The sequence below is a fragment of the Rhamphochromis sp. 'chilingali' genome (genome assembly GCF_963969265.1).
Source record: "Rhamphochromis sp. 'chilingali' genome assembly, chromosome: 8".
In the NCBI taxonomy this organism is placed as follows: Eukaryota; Metazoa; Chordata; class Actinopteri; order Cichliformes; family Cichlidae; genus Rhamphochromis; species Rhamphochromis sp. 'chilingali'.
In genome coordinates this window covers 28126110-28148469 of record NC_137935.1, presented here as the reverse complement: position 1 = coordinate 28148469, position 22360 = coordinate 28126110, and the positions used below count along the sequence as shown (strand labels likewise).

Genomic DNA, 22360 nt, shown 5'->3' with positions numbered 1-22360 from the left:
ATGTTTGAATGATTCATAGGTCACAGTTTAGTGCAAGTACACCAAACAAACAGTTAAAATTGTTTTAAAAAACATACAACCTCAAAGAAAAACTTGGAGAACTTTTGTTCAAGACAACATTGAAACATTAATAGAAAGTCTGGATCCTTGGAAGCAAAATATCAAGAAATAAGCACTGGGTCGAGATTTTTGCACAGTATCATAGGTTTCGAAAAGGGAACTCTGCACGACACTTCTCATTAAAGAGGGAGAGAGATTTTGGGCCGTCTACACAAACATCCTGAGTTTGATTTTGAAACCAGTCAGCCTTAGGATCAAATCCAGCGATAATAAGTTTGCTCACCTGTAAATCACGATCAAGTGAATCAAAACGCCTTAAACAGATCCACCGACGAGGAAGTGTAATGCTGTCTTCTGTCCAGGGCACCTATGAACCTATGAGCTCATTTGTCACAGCTGTAGCAGCAGTAATGGTACTGTGCCCTTTTCTACAGGCAGTGTAAAGATTTATTATCAGATTGAAAAAGTGTTGTGCTACTAGTACCAGTGCTGTACCTGAGGCCTGAGGCGCTTTAGAACTCATACCAAAACAATACTGAGAAACACGAACATGGTTTTCTACCAAATAGCGTTCTATACATACAAAAAGGACTTTGTTTATGTTTTTTAACAGAGCACCTCCAGTTCATCAGTTTGCATCTCGCCCAAACACAACATAAAAAAAGGTGGCAGCATCAGAATTTTGAAGTGTGATTACTGAGCGAGCGATGCTGCTGCTGTTCTGCTAATAATCCAGCTATGATGGGCGGACACATGGAGCTACAGCGATTAAACTGTTTTCTGAAAACGTGGATTCTAGCTATTTACAGCATCTGTTTTTCTGTTCCCAAGGTCATACCCACCACACTGAACCGTAAGCCGTGCGACAGACCTTTTATGGAGTGTTGGTAATGCGAACACCCTCAGTGACCTCAGGCTTTATCCAGATGTTTCCCCGTGTAAACATCTCTAAATACAGACTGCGACTGCGGAGTCATGTCGTTCCTCACACCTACGTAGATTATGTGTGTCGACCCACATACACACACACATTGCAGGAGGACCAGATGCGATTGCTGGCTCTTGTCTTTTCCTGCAGTCTGTTTCCGAGACTTTGTGAGGTTGACCTCTGCCCTTTGAGCGGTTTGGAGGGTCAGGCTGTTTCACATGGTGCCGTCTACTGCTAAAAGTTTCATTTTAACACGACAGCAGATTAAAAATTATCCAACTTTTGGCGGCAGTAAAATGAATTGATCAATTTTCGAGAAAATAACAGATGATGTTTTTCACGAATATCTCTTCCAGACTGAGCTCGTAGAGTAACAAGGTCATTCTGAGCCGATACAGTCAGCCTTTGTTTTTTAGGCGCTTAAGGAGATCAAAATGTGTGGGCAGCATAACATTCTTTGTCCTTAGCTGCCTTTGTTCAACTTGGGATTTATGAGACCGGAAGACTTAAACTAACCACGTTTTCATTGCTGCTAGCCGCTGAAATAATGCTGTTTTTGTTGGGTTTACATAACGTTTCTTTTGATTTGACTGCATTCTTCCACTTCTGGCTGTTTTGGTCCAGATGACTAATCTTCGAGGGCCTTTAATTCATTTTTGTAATGAGGCTAAATTTCATTATGGGCGCCTTTTGATGTTCGTGTTGCTTCACAGAGCTGGGTGGAAAAAATAGGGCCTTGGAAAAAGGATGTATGTGGAAATGGGAAATGCAGGACTTTGGGAGTATAGAATTTACTTCACTGAGGCCTGCAGTGACGGGATCTCCAAGAAGAACCTTGATGTTGCACAATCAACCAAAGAAAATGGACCTGGAGATCAGGAAACCAGAGTGATTATAGTTCCAGAGTCAGTTTAGTCAGTTTAGCTTTTATTGCCTAGAAATGTTTAGTTTTGATTGAATTTTTATTAGTTTCAGTCTTTTTAATTATTACTGTAAGAAGGGAATATGTCAGAAGCGAGATTTAGGATAATACAAGTATTACAATAAAACATACATCTTTTTGAAAGCAGTTACAGTAAGTCACAGTCTTGTCTCAATAAACACATCCATCAATGCCTCGTCAGGTAAGCTGTAATAAATGTTATGTAAATGTAAATAAACTAACAGGTGCTAAAGGGCGTTTCTTCCATATTTTTATTTTAGTTTTCCAAGTTCACAAAATGTATTCGGTTATCTTTTCCTCACAAAAGTCTAGTTTTAATTTTAATTTTATTAGAGTTATTTTAGTTTATTTAGTTTTAATTTATAGTTTCATTTTAGTTAACTACAATAACCTTGCATGAAACCAGATTAATAAACTGGAAGATGCTCCAAATGGAAGAGGAGAATTCAGGGACGAATAGTGTATAATCTGATATGTGCAATATTAATATTTAAGGTGATGGATTTTTCAAAGGAAATTACAAAGTGAGAAGTGTTAAAATGTGTATAAAAGAAAGAAACAAACAAAAAAACTAGCTAAAGCAGCATTTATACTCTCAGATTAAACCAACAAAAAGTCCCCCTAAGAATCAGGCTGCAGATTCAAAGCATCAGCTTAACCGTATCGATCCTCGATTTCCCACCGCACTTGAAAGCAGCACGAAGCGCCCCATCGTGGATAGCAGGTACCTCCACCTGGTGGCCACTGCGTTAACTACAGCCAGGCGGAGCAACCTATCCTTCATTATCGACCAGTCCAGAGAGAAGGAGGACGGAGAGGCAAGCAGTGAAGGCGAACAGATGTGAGCCGGACTACGGGAGGAGAACAAGCTGTAGTAAGAGACGGAGAACCTCTGATTCTGCGAACATGTGGCAACCTGCGTCGGAGCGACTGCAGGTAAGGATGTGAGCGGCTTATGGTCGGTGGGGTGGCAGAAATAAACGGCTCACAGGAGCTACCGAGACCCGCCGTGCTGGTGCCGTGTGCGTGTGTGTCTGCAGCCCAGGCAGAAACGCTCCGTTACAGATGTTCCCTGTGCGCCGTGACGCTTCACCGGGGTGCCAGCAGACTTCAGAAAATGACAGAGACGAGCGTTAAAGCGAGCATTTTTCTGCCCCTGTCTCTGTGTGGTTACCTTTTGCTGCTACGTTTCACGTTACGCAAGCCAGTGGGGTGGCTGGGAAGAGGAGGGGGGAGCAGCGTGCAACAATTTGTGTCTCCACTGCATTCCTGTGCAAACCCACCGCTGGAGAGCCTTTTTTTTTACCCCCTCCGTATAAAGTCACAGACACGCACTTTGCAGCTGTGTTTGAAATATCCACACGTTGGCCCAGAGGCCAGCTCGATCCAAAATCCACCTTCATTGAGCGCAGGCCTCCTCATCCTCCTGCTGTTGTCACTTTTTTCCGTTCATGCTGCCACATCAGGATGCTTACCCTCTGTCTGAAAGCATCCCGTGATCTGTTAGGGTGTAAAAAAAAAAAAGCGACGTGGTTAATGACACGTAGTGTGATATCCACGGGTAAGTCGTGCACCGACCCTGGTTTCACGTCTCCTGCAGACGTAATGTTCTCCAGATGTGTGCCTGTGGACTGCCTGCCAAGTGAACTTGCACAATCCCCTCTCCTGCCCAGGCGTCAAGAAGATGGAATCACAAAGTATTAAAACCGAGAGTTCCGGTGTTTGTAGGGAGTCAGATGTGGGCGCTGTAAATTATCCCCTTAACACACATCTGCCCTCTAGGTGATCCAAACAGGCTGCAGCAGGACGCGGTTTATAAACTGCTATTGATCCGGGCTCGCTGAGCACACTGCGCTGTCGCTTTCGGATAAACTCAGATGTGGTCATGCTCAACAAGTGTCGTAAAGTCAATCTCATACTTTCCATGGCTGGTTGCTCCAGTACGTTTTGGTAGTGTTGCAGCAAGTGAATCATCATTCAGGTCCCTGCCAAACGCAGTGAAAAGAGGGAAAAAAACAAAAAAACGGCCACATCAACAGCCCAGATTACAACCAGCAGGTTGTAATCCTTTTAGGTCAAGTTATTTTGTTCATTAATTTCTCAAACTGCTGGCCTACTCCTGGTTTATAGAGTAGAGTGGGCCCCTCCTCAGTTTGGATTCATGGGACAGACACCCTTTAGGCTTAAAGCTCTCCTTTTTGACCGTGAATCCTCCCGTAGTTATGCATTTCTTCTTCTCTTGTCTCTTTTCAGTCCATGTTTGTTTATACACCACTTTGCATTTAATCATTAGCAATCATTAAACTCTAGTTCGCTCTCCTCTAGTGTGTCTTTTGTCCAGTCTTCCTCTCTCTGCTCACTCCTCTTTCCCCTCACCCCCGGCAGATGGCCACTCCTCCCTGAGCCTGGTTCCAGTTTCTTCCTGTTAAAAGGGAGTTCTTTCCTCCCACTGTCTCCAAGTGCTTGCTCATGGGGGTAGGGGGGGATTGGATAAGGCTCACAAGATCCCCAGTCATTTTATGAGATGTTGTATAGGGGGAAATAAAAAGAAGAGCACTTCAATTTGCAGTGTATTGTTGTTGTGTTGGGAAGTGTGTTTTATCAGTTATATTATATCAGGTAAAATATACTCGATGTTAGTGATAGCATTATAAAGTGTTCTAGGGCTAAAACTCTCCACGTCTACTATATGGTCAAAAGTACTGGTTTCATCAACAGGTTACACCTGCAGAAACTGCTTGGCCTTGGAAACCCATGCCACGAAGCTCCCACTGCACCGTTTTTGAGCTGATGTTACTGAGCCAGACCCCCAGGGTTATGTAGTTCCTATGTAGGAACTGTAATTACAAATGGGAAATGGAAAATCAGATAAATCCAACTTGGAGCCTTTTAATGTGAAAGTGGCTGTGCTGTAGGCAAGTACAGAGGCCTCATGCCAGCTAACCGAGCCTTGTTTTCTGGGAAATGTAGAATCCAGGGATGTAATACTGAACTGCTTCAGGGAACAGGTGTAATTAAGGAAATCTTAACTTTGATAACCTGGGCTTAGTCCACATCAGTTTACCGCCTGGAAACCAGCTGTGGCTGGATGCTGATAAAAGAGTAAGGCATGTCTGAAAACTATCAAACGCTCCACGTTTCAGTTGACGACTTTATGAGGAGACTCTTGTTGAGGACAGCAGCCAGGCTGTTCTCTCCTTATGCTAAATAGCAGAAACCTTGCTGTGTATATTAATAAAAAAAAAAAGATATAAAAAAATAATGAATGACCCATACACCAAAAAGTGGTTACTGAACGATAGCAAATACCCACCCATTGCCTGCTTTGTTACCATAGCAACACCATCCTGTAGGCTGGTATCCTTCAGCGCTTTTGAGTCGGGCATGGTGGGGTTTGTACAGTTTAATGTCTCTCTTAGCTGATTTACCGTCGCTTATTATGTCCTGTTTTGTTGTTTTTGTTATTCACATCTGTCCATATTATTCGCACTTGTGCCGTCCTCTGTTGCCATAGCAACGTCTGATGTCTTGCTGCATTTTTTTTTTTTTTTACGTCTTGCGCCCAGTCGAGAAGAGGAAAAGGGAGAAAAAGAGATGCGTTTATGCGTGTGGTTGAAGAGATACGGGGTCGTGTTGCCACGCTGTGTGCTGATGCTGCATCATGCCTCCCTGTTTTTCTCTCTGTTTGCCCTTTCTACCCCTCGCTGACCACATCCCTCGGTCATTTTCGACGGGCCCTTCCTCCCCAGCCAGAGGCCATGTTGGTTCACCGACAGATTGCACAATATGCAGTGGGCTGGGAACAGCTATGCGTGTGGATGTACGCTCACATGCAGCTTAGGAGGCAGGTTACAAGGCTGTACACATGCACAGCAGCATGCTTCCTTTGTGAAAATCCCTAAGCCTTCCAGACACGCTGTTTTCCGCTGTCAGCAGCTCTTTCTTTAGCCACGGTTTCAACTTTTTGACGCTTTCAAACTTCAGCGTGTGCGACTCTGACAAACAGGGCTGACCAGACGCAAAGATGTTGACCTGACAGTGCAACAGACTGAGGTCAAAAAGAGTCAGAGTCATTCTCTGCATTTCTGTCTCTTTGTCTGAGGTTGCTTTGTAGCCACAGTTAAGTTATAGTTGATGGCACAAGGAGACTGCCCAAAAATTCCCCATAATACCCAAAACCATTTTGTTATCCAGCAGACATTTCCTCAGTGTGCACATTTCACCTATTTGTGTTTTCTTTTGTTTAAAGATTTTAAATCCATTTCAGTTGAATACTTTGTACTGGTCAAAGTGCATTTGTCGCACGGTGTTTAATGTTTCTTTACTTTTACTCATATTTTTGTCTGTTTGAATGCTAACAGACTAGATTAGTAGTTCCCAACATATTTCAGGTGGCGTGCCTGTTTTTAGTTTAATTTGAAGTTGTGTTAATGGGATCTGGGCTGTTTTTAACAGTAATTTACTTTTAGCTTAGCACTTGTTAGCCATGTTTGGCTAACTGCTTAAAACAACCATAAATGCTAGCTTACCATTTCATTCACCTTCTATTTTTTGCTGTTGCTCCCGTTAAAAAATGTCATTAGCTTTATTAGCTCCGCTTAGCTGTTTATTGAAGTTTTGCACATACATGATCACTTTAACCACCTGACATTAACTTGTCTACCATTTTAGATATGTGACCGTCATGGTGACAGTGTAGGGCCCAATCAAGGACCTAGTCACACAGGCCTAGAGACCAGTCTGTGGCTGGTTGCGACTGATTGCTGGAGGTTGATGGCAGAACCAGGGAAAATTATTGCTAAAGCGCCCAGTTACACAGGCATACAGACCTGACATCATGTGAGAACAGTTAACCTTTACATTTAGCAAGTCATTTTAACAGCACAGGGATGTTAAATGCGTAGCCGGGCCCTTCTTTGTAAAGTTCTGTCTATGTTCTCCCTGAGCCTGTGTGGGTTCTCTCTGTGTAATTTGGCTTCGTCCCACAGTCCAAAGACATACATATTAACGGTAATTTATACTTTGGCAATGAATTTAGGTTGAGCCTAAGTTGTAGTTTATGCAAGTGGCCGATGTGGGAATTTATGCCTGTGGGGGCTGTGTCGATGGCGGTGTGTAGCTACATTTCCGGGGGGTGCATGGCAGGTTACGGTGGAGGGAGTCAGAAGGCTGTGCTGTTTTACAATGTGCCTGTGTTGTGGATTTATCACAGTGGAATAAAACCTCTGTTAGGGTGTTCTGGTGATTCTCACTTGGCTGTGGGTGTGAATGTGAGCTATTGCTTTTCTCTCCCCGGCTCCCTCTCTACCCCCTGGCTACAGTAGAAGTGCTCCCCTGCCAAGTTGTCATTTCTGGCCTTTCTTTTACTTTCTATGTCTCGTTTCACCTGGAAGTAGATCTCCATAGGATTAGGCCTTGAAATGATGTTAAACCAAGACAATAAATATGTATTTTATATAAGCTCCACAGCGATAGAGGTGAAAAAATTCTGGATGAATTTCTTGATGTCATTAAACTTGTCAAGTTAGCAAGTGTTTTTGAAACAATCTCATTGTTAATGATCTGCTGAATTTCTGTTACATGTATCTGTTACTATGTTTTAGAATTTTATTAAAAAAAATAATGAGAAAGTGAACTGATAATAATCAAGTGCATCCCTACGTATTGCTTTAAAGAAATAAATAAAAAGCATTGGGTCAGCAGTGTCTGAGTCTGCTTATTAGCTTTAGCTTGCATGAGCCAAAGATGTAGTGCATACATGTAATATACAGCTCTGTAACGGCTATTGTGACTTATCAAAAGGCAGTTAGTGCCCGTGATGGTTGACCTGTAGCCGAACAACGCACCATGCAGATATTCTTGGCAGCGAGGAGTGTTTTTTATCATTAGCACGTCCCGTTTATGTCCTCTGGCTCTAGACTCTTTAAGATGTCGCAGTGGGTTCGCTGTTTATGTCAAACGGTCGTTGATGTTTTTACTGCCAGAGAGTCTCCTTCAGGCCTTGAGGTTAGAGTGCTATAATGCCCACTTCCTCCTACAGAAGTAACAGACCAATCGCAACCTTCCGATCACTGACTTTCTCCCTCCTACACGCCTCGGCGCTCCAATCGTGATTGAGAAAAACAGGTTTTCGTCCATGTGCAGACCTCCCACAGTCTACTCGAGGTTGAGCTCATTCGGGCAAATTTCCTCTCATAAACTGCCCCAGGATCAGTGGAGGATGCTGTAAACACACAGAGAGACAGTTTTTTGAATTCTTACCATCCAGGAACTGGAGAAACGCATCCTACGTTTGGCTTTAGGAAGTAACCGCCACATGCTGGCCTACCTGTAGACCACAGCATTGTCCTTTCATAGGTTTACTGGGAAGGATGTGTTTGTGTGTATAAAAGGTGTCTGAGGGACAAACAGGGGTTGGATGGAGGTGGTTTCCAACTCAAGAGTTGCTTAAGGTATAAGCCGCAAGGTTTAAGTGTTTGTGAAAGACTCGCTTAATTGGCTGAGCCTGTTTTGGGAGCAAATTCATTTAATGTGCGACTTTAGCTCATTTCCTGTCTGCTCACAAGAGAAAGACATTTATATAGGTTTTTGTCTCACACTGACAAAATATTTCTGTATGGAATATAGTTTTTGGGGGGTTTCATGTTACTGTGGTAGTCGAAGTTACTGTGTTACTGTTACTGTGTAGGTGAAGGTCTTTCTATGTCTTTCGTGATGAAAAGAAAGAATGAAAGAGAGAGACAAGAAAGTGCCAAGAGCCAAATCAGGGATAGCATAGAGGATAGTTCCTGCTGGAAAAGTTGTAAAGGTGTTTTGAATCTCTATTTGGATGTTTTCTTTCAAACTTTGTGTCATAAATGATTCTGTCATCAGGAAAAGCACCTGTTAGTCTTGAGAACACGCTGTTTTTGCCTCACCTGGCTCCCGGTCGATATACGTAGAGTAGGACTAGGTACTGAAACCCAGTAAAATTGGTAGGATTAAGAAATACGATTTATTATTGGTACTTAAAGGTCAATTTCTCACATTTTATCTGACCAGATTTCATGATTTTTTGATATTCCTTATCCAAAATAAAGTTCTCGCTGGGCTTTGTGAAGATGGTGTCGAGAATTAAATGCTCCGAAGTGTGGTTCTACTTTGTTAGAGTCAGTGCTGACAGTGCTCATTGCCACAAATGCAACAAGTCTTTGGCTTGTAAAGGTGGAAACACGAGAAATCTAGCTCGTAGTTCATCTGTCATTGCTCCACGTATGTTATGCTAGCAGCACGGAACACACACGTAAGCGTTGTAGTTCTTTTTTTCTCAAATATGAATGTTGGTTAATGATTAAAAGTGAATGTTAGCAAGAGGACTGTTACCGGTGAGTGTATTCAGTCTGAATACATGGTTTAAATGTCCCAGTTCCAGCTTCAGATCACTCGTTGAGGTGAAACTGAGGATATGACACAGTAAATGTTGTCAGAAAATGGTCTGTATTTATATAGCGCTTTACATATCCAGTCATCCACGCACACATTCACACACTGGTGATGGCAAGCTACATTGTAGCCACAGCCACCCTGGGGCGCACTGACAGAGGCGAGGCTGCCGGACACTGGCGCCACCGGGCCCTCTGACCACCACCAGTAGGCAATGGGTGAAGTGTCTCGCCCAAGGACACAACGACCGAGACTGTCCAAGCCGGGGCTCGAACCGGCAACCTTCCGATTATAAGGCGAACTCCCAACTCTTGAGCCACGATCGCCCAAGAAAAGGTCCTTAACATCTGTTCAAGGTGAAGGTTTTAGTTCTTACACACTGGATACATATGGATTTCATTCATATTGGATGATTTAATAAATATTAATGCATTATATTTTATTTTTTATATTTCATCATTAACCAGACCAGTAAGAAGCATAGCTAACAGCTTTGCTGTTAATGCTAAATGGCTAGCTAGCATTACCTAGCATGCCTTTCCTTTATCATGATTTTTTAAATTTCATAAGTTGAGTGCTATAATTTTGAATGTTTGGATTATTAATAGTTACCTTGGTTAGTTACATTAGGACTGTAGGACAGATGCACAGTTAATACAGGTTCTCCCTATAAATACAGAGGCCACAAACTTAACTTTAGCCTCCTTAAAAAGCCACAGTGATGTTTTTGTCTGTTTACAAGTACAACATCTTAAAAATACAGCTACAATTTGAAAAAAACTCTTATGGTTAGGAACAAATTAAGGTCGACTTTGGCAACAATAACTGGCAGACAAAATACATGTTCCTGCCAGTGTTTCTTACTGTGCACCGGTCATAGGTTACGGGTAAAAAAAATAATTAAAAAATGATGTGACAGCAAGCAATCGTAGATGTAAATGATCAAAGTTAAGAAATAAATAAACATCATAAATGGGATTTTCAAAGATTTTGTGGCGAATAAGAGCATGTGCTTTTGTTGCTGCTAACATACTTGTAATTCATTTTTAGGTTATACTAAATACTATCTATTTGTACATCAAGCTTTGTCACCTAGTATACGAGGACCAGACATCAGTGCGACCCTTGCTTATCTTTCCAGTTTCCTACAGTTTGATGGTGCTTTCCTAATTGGTTCATGGCCAGAAGTGTTTCTAATTCTGGATCGTGTCAGGCTTAATGATCACATGCGGAGCTGTGTATTCGCTTTAAAAAAATAAAAGTTCTGCAACAGAACAGTTTAACAAACAATGATGGCCTCCTCTCTTGTTCTTTATCAGCGCCACACACATGTTGAGCAGCTGGCGCACTGCTGTCTGCGCTCCTTTTTTTCTTCAGGCTCTCCACATGTGTGTCTGTGTTTGTGGATGCCGATGCGTATGACACAGACTGATGTTGTTGACTCGTATTATCTTGAGGTCTTGTGTTACAAGACTTCTAACCATACTTAACATAACTAACCAGTCTCGGTTGATTTCTTGGGATGAGCCAGTAGCCATTTGTGTATCTGGGGGGTTAGGTGGATTTTTATCAGTGCTTTTTGGACAAGGACATCTGTCTGCAGGGCTTAACATTATTTCCAGCTGTTTCGTAAACTTTTGTCATAATCCCATCCCCGTAACCCTGACTTTATGCGTCTCAGTGGGTGTGCCCGAGTGCCTGTTTTCACCCTGTTATGCAGTGACTCACCATGATATTGACCTGAGAGCCTCTTTTCTCTAAGAATGCTCCCTCAGAGGGCCAAAAGTTGAACTTACCATCTGTGATCTGTTAAACTCATCACTGTAGGAGGCAAACTGCACTCCCCAAAACTCCCTGTGACTTAATGTCTTGTGGTTGTGATTGTTCAAGTGATGTCTTACATTTGCATATTTTAAATGCACAATTCCAAATCATTTAGTATTAGAGACTCTTTAAGAAATTAGCACTTGTCTAGATAGCACTTGTGATTTCCAGCAGTAATCAGAGTCGTTGTTGGAGAGCAGTCATTCAGAATTTCTTGGCTGCACTGGGTCAGTTTGACTAAGATCCAGATCTTAATATTCAAGATTAATTTTAGTGTCATTCAAAACTATTCACAGGAGAGGTCCACAGCAGAACAGCGTGATTTTGTAATAGGGAAAAATACTACAAAAACTCACAAACTGACATAATAATAATCATGTAAACAGTCTCTAAATGACCATGAATACATTCTCACAAGACACTTCATTAGGTACACCTTGCTAGTACTAGGTTGGACCTACTTTTGCCTTCAGAACAATTTCTAGGTGAACTGTAGGAATGTTAAATTGGTGTTTTTTAGAAAGTCACATGTAACATAATTTGATGGGACGGATTCTGTTGTGTCAACCATTTGACTATTCCACAATCTGATTAGATCACTGAAAGAAAGCAGGGCAAGATCCTCAGAGCCAGTCAACTCTAGTACCAGGTAGGATCCACTTTTACCTTCAGAACTGCCTTCAGTGCCATTGATTCAAGAAGGTGCTGGAGACATTCCTTAGAGATTTTGGTCATATTGACATGAGAGCATCACACAGTTGTGCAGTTTTGTTGGCGACACATCCATGATGTGAATCTCCTGTTCACACATCCCAAAGGTGCTCAATTAGATGGAGACCTGGTGAATGTGTAGGCCATCTGAGTACAGTGTGAAATAGTGCTCAGTGGCACTAAGGGCCCACAGTGTGCCAAGAAAATATCCCCCACACAGGGCAGGATTCACCCATGCTTTCATTATGTTTATGCCAAATTCTGACCCTACCATCCGAATGTCACAGCATAAATCGAGACTCATCAGACTAGACAACATTTTTCCAATCTTCTCAGTTCTCATAGGTGAGCCTATGTTAATTGTTGGCAGTTCACACTGACTCACCAAGATTGTCGCGTCAGTTTCCTGTTCTTACCCGACAGCAGTGGCGCCCAGTATGGTCCTCTGCTGCTATAGCTCATCTGCGTCAAAGTTGGATGTGCTATGTGTTCAGGGATACTTTTCTGCACATCTTTACCGTAGTGAGTTGTTATTAGAGTTACTAATTGCAGGTCTGGCCATTCTGCTCTGACCTTTGGCATCAACGAGGCATTTTCATCCAGAGAACTGCTGCTCTTTGGTTGTTTTCGCTTTTCTGGACTATTCTCCGTCAACCCTAAAGATGCTTGTGTGGGGAAATCTCAGTAGATCATCAGCCTGTTTGGTACCAACAACCACGCCGCGTTCAAGTCACTTAAATCACCTTTCTTTCCCATTCTGATGCTCATTTTGAACTTGAGCAGGTCATCTTGATTATGTCTACAGGCCTAAATACATTGAGTTGCTGCCACATGGAAATGAGATATTAGTTGAACAGGTGTATCTAACAAAGTGGCTGGTGAGTATATTGCACTCTGATAGTATAAAAACTAACACTCTCTTTTTGTGAGTGTAAATGAGCGGATGCATTGCTCGCCATCAACTACTTATTGTTGCTTTTAGCATTAAAGTAATAACGCTAAATGTGAACATTTCCAGCCATGAAGGCAAATATCACAACTTGCGTGCAAAAGACCAAATCATTTCACAAGATTAACGATTAGAACGAGCATTTAATAAGTCATGAACTAGAAATGCCAACTGAAAACCTGAAGTTATCCATCATATGATAAATCTTGTGCTTTAGGGATTTCTTCCAAATCCTTTATAAATTTATGTGCATGCTTTCATTTAACATTAATGCTTTAAATCTGGTGCTCCGGGGATGCAGTTTCATACCGGGCTGTCACGCCATCTTCATCATATGGCACATCGTAGCACAATGACAAGTACAAATGTGTTTCTTCTCCCGAAACGACGAAATAAGAAGCGGTAAAGTTGCTGTGTAGTTGCATTAACTAGTATTTTTGAAGTTTTAGAAGTTATGGCTCCTGTATACTCCAGAACAAACCTTTGGAGTGAATGTTAGAAACAAGGCAGACTCAAGCTGGACATTTATCCAAGTGTCTTGAATGATGGCACAGGGTATCGTAACTATTCTTTTGGGGTCTTTGGCGACTTGCAGCAATATATTGATTATCACTAAATGCTTAAATTAGAACTATCCCGATGGCAGAGCATCGCTAGTATATTAGGAGCCTGCTAAAATTCATTTAGGGTGGAAAAAAACCAGATCGATATTCAGCATGTGGAGGCTTTTGCTGAAGCCAAACATTTAAACACTAAGTATGGAGGTCAGGCACTTTGGTGATTGCTCAAGTGTTTACAGGATCCTCGCCTTATCCCAACTCACAACTGACTGTGCCCACACTGTCTGGCGCTGGAGGCCGAACACTTTTGTGGCTCCAAGTTAAAGTCAGAAATAGAATCAATAACTTGATGAGGAGACAGTTGGGACTTGAGAAATAACAAAAACATTAAGATACTGTGAAAATATTGTGAATAGAATTCCAGCATTGCTCCACAAGCAGCCCGCCGCATGTGGAAAAGTAATGGAGGAAAAAAAGCTTTCCCATTTCCTCCAGTAGTACGAAGCACCTCGCTGTGAACTGATAAGTATAAAACATGTACGTACATGTATAAAGCAAAGTTTTTTTGTTTTTTTCGCTTCTTTTATATACCTGCTTAAGCCTTGTGCACTTGGTGGGGGGTGCAGGAGTCATGGCACCCCCTCATCTCACTCCGTACGGAGGCCAACCACAGGAATGCAAGTCACCGTCAGGAAGCAGTAAAGTGCTGACGCGGAGGTCAGCGAGCGTTTACACACATGTGGCTTTACTTTCACAACTCCACCATTCTTCTTCTCCTTCATCTCCACGCCATATCTTTCTCCTTACCCCCGTCCCGCCTGCCGCTTCCTTCTCTTTATTATTCCTTTTCTCAGCATGAAGGTCCACTACGGTGAGTTAGAGGTTGGGGGTTACACTGTAGGGCGTCAGCACAGGATTAGGCGTTTCATAACAGAATGCTATAACAAGTCACAGACAGATATATTTTAAAACCCTTAAAACGATGGCAGCAGAAGACCCACTCAGGCGGGAAAGTGTTAATATAACCATAAACACTAACAATCAGATAGCGAAGCAGTGTTTAAATTCAAACGTTGATTCAGGATGTTCTGCTTGGCCTTATAAAGGCAACAGTGAAGATTGATGATAGATCGTATTGGCAGCATCGGCTGTTTTCATCGCTTGAAAATGTTGACCATCTGTTGCAGGAGAAAATGGCTTTCATGCAGTCCAACGTGGAAAACAGCTTTCAGCGCCACTGAATGCAAGACAAAGTATTGGAGAGCATTTGTTAAAGTGATCTGTACTTAACAAGAAACTCCAGTTTGTTTTTGGTGGTGCGCTCACAATAGCATCGATTGTATTGTGTAACCTAGAAGATTTGAGATTAAATGAAATTCTGAAGTACCGCTCGACTGTGACGAAACAGTCACGATTCTGAGAAATGTTTTATTCATGGACGTATTGCTGTAAATCAAGTGCAGACATTCAGGGTCCCCACATACTGAATTCCAGTGTCCGACCTGTTGATTATGATTTTCATCAGCTGCTGCCATGGTGGTTGGGATTTCTAGTGTAGGAAATGCAGGATCTGTCTCTGGAATCACAGTCAATCTTCTATACATAGTTTTTGCAAAGTAATGGATAGTTTTTCTAATAGGATCCACTGCAGAGCCACTTAGTTTGTTAAAACTGTTACCAAAGCGTAGAGTATGGCAGTGCACCAATTGATCCTTCTCTACAGCAACCCAGGCGGTCGATGGCAGGTTATGCAAACTTAGAACAGAGGTAAATTTTAATTATGAAACAAACTAACTAGCCAATCTGAGCTAATTACCCCTAATTAGCTAATTAGCTAATGAGCCCTTCTCGCGTGTAGTTAGCAGTCCTTAGCAGGGATATCACAACCTTAACACCGCTACGCAGGAAAACACTTAATGCAATTTTCGAAATCATCCTCCAACAACAGAGGTAACAGCAAAGTCATGTCTCGAAAAAGTGAACTTTTCCACTAATTCTCCCAATTCAATGAGATTTTACAAAATAAGCATTAAAGATTAAAGAGGTTTTACTCATTTTACCAATGCTTTAGCTGTTTTCTTTACAGATCGTGAAGGTAAAATGTTTCAATGCAGTGGATGAACATGCTAGCAGTTTGTAGCTAGCAGTTTCGTTTAAGTTGTGTATAACTGTTTATCGCAAAAAGCTACCTTGTTAGTCCCTGACAAGATTGATTTATATGAAGCCTGCTAATATGGATTTGGCAAGAAATGTCATTTTCAGGCCTTAATTCACCGATTGATGGAGCCAGAAAAATAATTGAGGTCAGGCTGCAGACACCGTTGCCCAGCAGGTGTGCTGTTTTCCCCTTAGTTCAGAAAATCGTGATTTAATTAGCTGCTCAATTTTGTTTTGATGGTGTCTAAAAATACCAGAAATTCTAACAGGCACGCTGCACATGGCCAGACGGGCCGTGTGGTTCTGCACGGCTTCAGGAAACACTTGCCGTGCACTGTAGTATGAGAGCAGGCAGCCCCTCTTGTTTTGACGGGGACAGAGAGGGCAGGGCTTCCTTCGTCTGCTCCTCACATTCCTCTCGGAGCAGACTAAATCTCTCACAGCCATCTCACTTCGAGCCTTCATCTTCCCTTTTCACCACCGAGATGTGTTTTCTATCAGTTGGAGTGGGCTCCTGTGTAAATATAAAAGCCTTGAAAGTCCTTTGACCCCTTGAGCCTGTTCCATACTTTCCTTTGCAGGACATGAGGTACACGTCTGCACACAAAATGCTGAAGTTTCTGGGGGTTGTTTTTTCTTCATACAGCAGTGTTGACAAGGAAACTTAATGCTGAACCACAGCCATAATTAGCTTTTTGCTGTTTGGTACAGATTGCATATTTGCCTAAAGCACACTGTGTATATATCTTTCTTTCTCCATCAGCACTTTCAGACCATGCTGAAGACCAAGCTGAATGTGCTGACGCTGAGAAAGGAGCCGCTGCCCACGGTGATCTTCCACGAGCCCGAGGCCATTGAGCTCTGCTCTACCACACCGCATGCAAAGAGCAGGACCCACGCTGGATACAAGGTAGGGGGTCACATGAACCTAATAATCCTCAAATCCAGTCCTGAACACTAAATCTGTAATAGCATTATTAGAGCCTTAATCCAAATGTTTTTCCTTTTCTTTTTGGTCACAAGTTTAATTAACTTGCACCGTGGATTTCCCAGCACAGAGTTTTTAAAGTTTTAACTTTCCTGTCTGAGCCACATACTTGAGAAATATTGAATGTCTGTGTGGGCACACACATACGTGCGTCCTGGCATGAATGTGTCCCCCCCCTCCCGGCTCTACTAAGTGTTAGATGTAGGGTTTCTAACTGTGATCCAACTCACAGCCCATATTCTCTTTTCTCTGTCCTGAAAACAGAAAGCAAACAGGGCTACAGATTAAAATAGCAGCCAGGCTCTGTTATTACACACAACACTTCTAACCCACTAACTGTGTCTTTGTGTATTTGCCTCCCTTGTGCCACAGCACTGTAAGCCTAACAAATAAACTGAAATCATCGCGGAAGGCAACTTCAAGTGGTGGTGGTGGGGCATTAGGGTTTTATTTTGCATGTCTGATGTTGTTTTTGGTCTCTAATGCTGTGTCATTAACAAGCATGTTGGAAACGGAGGTTTTTCTAACTTCGCTAAACTAAAACAAACCTTTCGTATCTGGCAGCTGACATTAAAGAACATTCCTGCCAAAAACAACCGACGTGGAACACACAGTCCCAACTCTTGTTGATATTTGTATTTGTTGGATCAGCGTACAGAACAGCGAACATGAACACACGCAGACTCATGCAGATGCACTCGTACTAAATGCATATACGTCTGTGGGGAGAAAAACATCTCAAAAGCAGCTACGAGGGCCAAAAGTGCTGAGTCCTCTTTGGCACTTCCCAAAAGCTCCAGAAGTTGAAGTGAAAGTCAGTAAGAGGACCTTTGCTGGCAGAGCAGAGCAGTTTGGTCTAGCTAGAAGAGACACAAGTTACCCAGCAGCGTTTCCACTGGCTCATATTGAGGTACAGGTGGGAGAAGGCCTCTTATGTGACTCAACATCATATGCTAGGAAGTTAATAAAATCAAACCTAATGCTGTGGAATTTACATAACTTTTATCCAGTATCCAGTCATGCATGACTGGGGCTCTCTGGTAACCACCGGTTGCTTGGTAAAAATATTATCGAGCTGGTTGCCAAGCGGTTGCTAGCTGTTGCTTGGTGAAATTGGCAGCAAAGAAGGGGCTGGACCAAAACCCTTCTTACAGTTACTTTGTTTGCCTACAGCTTGCTGCAGTTAGCTGCATTTTGAATTAAAAACATGCTGTTGTGTCTGCAAACTCCTTTTGAACATGTTGGTCTAGATTGCATTCAACTTTTCAAGTTTCAAGTTACTGCTTGGTGGCTAGTTAGCAATTGTTTGCAAACAAATTGGCAACTTCAGTGCAAACTACAGGTGAACATGGCAAATTGCTAGAAACCAAATCAGTCATAAGGAAGTTTTGAGGGTGGCACCCTCTTTGTGACAGTGGTGGTGCTTTACAAAAGGCCGGAGGCAGAGCTGGAGATGGCAGAATTGAAGACGCAGATTTTCATTGGGAGTAAACGCTATGGATGGAATTACAAATGAGTACATCAGAGGGACAGATCAGGTTGGACAGTTTTGGACACAAAGTTAGAGAAGCAAGGCTGAGATTGCTGGGACATGTGCAGAGGAAGGACAGTGGATATGTTGGATAAAGGCAGGAGGAAAAGAGGAAGACCTCAGAGAAGATTCACGGATGTAGTGAAGAAGACATGCAGAGGGTTGTTGTGACAAATGCAGTGTCACAAGTTACTGAGTCATCAGGATACTGGTGTTTCGCGTGTTACAGTTAATTTCCACTCACTTATTGTTTGTAATTACCAGTACATACACACATAAATAATTTCCTTCATCTGTCTGTCTGAGACTTCTTCAGATGTGAGTCTGCCTCGCTGCCTGCATCTGTTGGCTTCCGTAACTTCCTGTCTGAGTCACTACCTGCCTGTCTGCATATCTGTCAGCCCACCTCTGCTTTTTGGATTCCTTGCCATCCTTCCTGCAGAATATTATAGCATTTATTATCCCCACGGAGTGTTTTACGTTGCCTTCCGTGAACGTCTTATTTCACCCTCACTCTCTCCTCTCACATTCTCCGGCCGTGCACCCAATTTACAGACAGACAGGCAGGAAGGCTGGCTGAGGACTGCTGTTCCTCTGCCAAAGCTAGCAGCTAGCGAGCATGAAAGGCCACCTCTCATTGCCCCGCTTTCCCCGCCGCTGTCAAAGCGCTCCACTTCACATCCACTGACAACGTGTGCAATGTACTTTGCAGCCATGCCAGCTTCATCACCACACTTCATGGCAATTGTGAAATTACTCTGGAGTCCGCTTAAAAAAACAATATAATTTTGTTGTGTTTGAACTTAATTTGTTCTCTTCACCTAAGAGTAGAAAGTAGCTTTTGAGAGTTGCCTGGCCGGGACCCCGAGGAGTCAAACTGGCTTTTAGAAAAAGTGGGATTTTGGATGTGGCTATGAGGCACGAGCGCACAAGTCTCCAATTCAGACCCACCTTACGTATTTAACAGCCCAGCAGTGAGACAGACAGTGTGCAGTCTGTATAAGTGTTAACGTGAATGTCAAATGAAGGCTAATTACCCATCATTCACTGCTTTAAATTATATTTGTCCTGAAGACAAGAAGAGCAGAGCAGGAAAAAAATGAATCTGGGAACCTCTGGGAAATTGAACACTATATCAACGAGCAAATTCATTCAGCTTATGTTAGCCTGTCTGTCCAAAGGCAACAAAATCCTGCTAACAATATATCTAAGGTTTGCAACTTACCATATTATATTTCATTTGTTGGGGGAAAAGTGCAGAAATGAGATGTTTTGGATTTGCTTCTGTAGTGCACCAAAAGGCACGGGGCATTCAGGCTCGCTGTAACACCGTAACATTGCTCTGTATTGACATCACTATGCTATGTTATCAGCTACTTCTGCTAGTCATAATTCCCCTCTGTCACTGACGTCATTCACGTCAGCAGCCCGTGCAATGCAGGCTGGTCCTACCATGCCTTTATCTAATCTGTTAGGCAGAGAGCCTTTTTGTCTGTCTCCATACTTGATATTCTGATGTCAGATTGTGCGCTGGATGCGCTGTCACTCCTCCTCCCAGAACAGAACATGCAGTGATGACATTTAAATCGTTTTTACCATGCAGTTGAGACGACTGGTGCTTCCAGCTGCCTGCGCTGTGGAATGTGCCAGCAGATTTGTATCAGCGTTTCTGGCATTTATGTGTATTTGTGTGTTCGTAGCTCGAAGCATCAGAATCACTGATGTGCAAACATTCCCGGGTTGTTTCATCCTCGTTTTAAAATTCAGCGATTGGTTTTCAGACCTCACTGAAAGGACAAGAGATGTTGATGAGAGCAGTATTCATGCTTCTGTTTAAAATTTAGCTTTACTCTGACCACCGAGAAACTGGAACTGTTGTAGAGAATAAGCTGAATTCACTCAAGTCCATGTCTTTATAAACTGCTAGTGGTGACAGTAGATGGTATAATTTGGCAATGAAATGAGAAGGTGCCAACATTTTATCACCATTTAATGAACATTACCTAAAACAACTATTAACTAAATGTGTGTGTGTATTTGCCAAGTTTCAAAGATCTTTCAATTTAGAGAAAGTGCTGTTTTGCTACTAGTTTAATTACTTTTAAGTTCTTTATTGTTGTTCAGTGAGAGAAAGCTAGTCTGTATTTGGGCTAACCAGTGCATTAAAGTCTGGTTCACTCTCCGAGGTGAAAACGTGGAGTACAACGGACACGCTGGTCCACTGTGTGGAAAAACCCCCCAAAACAACAGTGATTTGTACAAGGACCCATTGGAACACCTGCCAGTTTGTCCCATTTCAACCCCAGCCTATAAAGGATCAGTTACCTGTGTCACACACGTGACAGCCAGATCCAGGAAGTTAAAACTGTGATGACGCATGGCACATGTCCATAGTTATAACTATAGTCATAACTAACCCTGTACTTTTGTTACCACGTCTGGAATTACTGCTATTCTTATGCTACACACCGGCAAATAACTCATGAATTGCCGCTTTGTAACCATATATGTTTCGATCGTTACCAGTGAAAGCGCTTTGAAATCAGATTGTGCTTTTTGATAAACCCTGTATATTTCTTTATTTTAAATAAATAAAGAAATATAGACAAGCAGAATAAAGAATATTCTGCTTGTCGATTATTTTTATGTGAGCAGAAGTTAGTAAAGAATTGGGACAGAGGAGTTAAGTTATTCAGGCGTGTTACCTCTGCTAGCATCGCGACCAAATACTGTCTGTGGCCATGTTTTATTTTATTTGTTTCCCTGTGTCACCCACTTGATAGTCATTTAATGAAAGCAGGGAGGGAGCTTTTGTCATTTGCATACAATACTACACCCTTGGTTTTCAATGCATACAGCTACTGAGTACTGATCCAATACAAGTGTTACAGCTTCATCATCATCATTCATTATTTGAGGAGGAAACGGGTTATTCATGTGTCAGGTAATGACTTTTTTGCGAGTACTATTGTCAGTGTAGTTGTACATAGTTGAATGGTGAGAAGTATATGCGTACAGTTTAGATAAGTTCCACCTTGCTCCATCTTTGGACTATCGAGAGTCTTGTGCTGCAGTAGGCTGTACGTAAGTGAGAGTGAATGAAAAAGCTCCTTTCATTTACACCAAAGGGCTTCTGTCTTGGCACTGAACCAGTCAGAGTAATTTCTTTTTTTTCCTTTTTTTTTTTGGGCTGATACATACCACATCATCTCCCAACACAAACAAGCAAAAAACACACAGCGCTTTGAATCGGGATAAAAAAAAGAAGCTGATCCATCTTCGCGTGCCGTGACTAGCACAGCCAGCTGGACTGTGCTGATTCAATACATTTAGAGGAATTTTAACAACCACTTCAGGAATGCTGAATTCGCAAGCAGTGGATTCCCAGTCTTGTTGGAGACACAGAGGCTTTACAGAGGGAGACACCTTCTACTGTCAACAGTTGCATAGTTGTGCAAAGCTAAAGGATATACAGTACGACTTTGGTGTCAGTAAATATCTTTATCATACTGATCTGATGTAAATATTTTGGGCCAGTACAGTACTGAATATTTGACAACAGTGTGTAACTGATATTATTTCCCTTAAATGCAAACCAATGTATGACTGCTGATGAAAACAAATGAAAGGACAAACCTGAACCTTTGAAAGAAGGAATGCTTTCGGGAACAATGGCATTCCATCTCTCAAGTAAAGATTAGACTTACACTTTATGTTGGTTCGGGACATTTTCCCTTCACAAGTGTTGTTTTTTCTGCAGTTCTTTTTCAAATTACCTGCTAGTTTTCTTTCATCCATAGATAATAGCAGGTATTTTGCTAACTCTTGGCAGCCAACATTCAAACACCACCGCCAGAAACAAATCTGAAATGTTTCCAGATAGCCGGTGATTGTGGCGTGAACAAAAACAATTACATTTTCGTGCCGATATTCTATCTTTTATCATTTGGAAAAGATTGTAACATTTGGATGGAGCAAACTACAACCAGCTGGGTTGGTGGGGGGACTGTGTGTTTAGTCTGCACCACCTGTTTGCCCTTGGACCGGTTTCTGAGAAGGTGGCTTAAATGCAGAAATGACAAGCTCCAGAAGTGCTCCTGACCTGCCTTCACATCACAGTCTGTTCCCAAAGCTGATCCATCAAGACCAAACAGCTACTCTCAACAACCGCGTCTGTGTTCTGGTCTCAAACTCGCTTCCTTGTCCTCTCAGCTCCTTCCTCTTTCTTCCTCCATGGTCCCAAAGGGAACGTCTGTAGGGACAGGTATCTCTTTATCGAGTCCTCCC

General features: G+C 42.3%; 1 protein-coding gene across 1 annotated transcript in view; it reads left to right on the top strand.

Annotated features, from left to right (window-relative positions):
• Positions 1 to 2684: 2684 nt before the first annotated feature.
• The window catches only part of pid1 (phosphotyrosine interaction domain containing 1), a 34280-nt gene continuing 14604 nt past the window's right edge, over positions 2685 to 22360 (top strand). The window contains exons 1-2 of the mRNA XM_080889432.1: positions 2685 to 2867; positions 16318 to 16464. Of these exons, the coding sequence (XP_080745558.1) occupies positions 2838 to 2867; positions 16318 to 16464 (177 nt within the window). The 5' untranslated portion in view covers positions 2685 to 2837. The remainder of the gene's footprint in view (positions 2868 to 16317; positions 16465 to 22360) is intronic.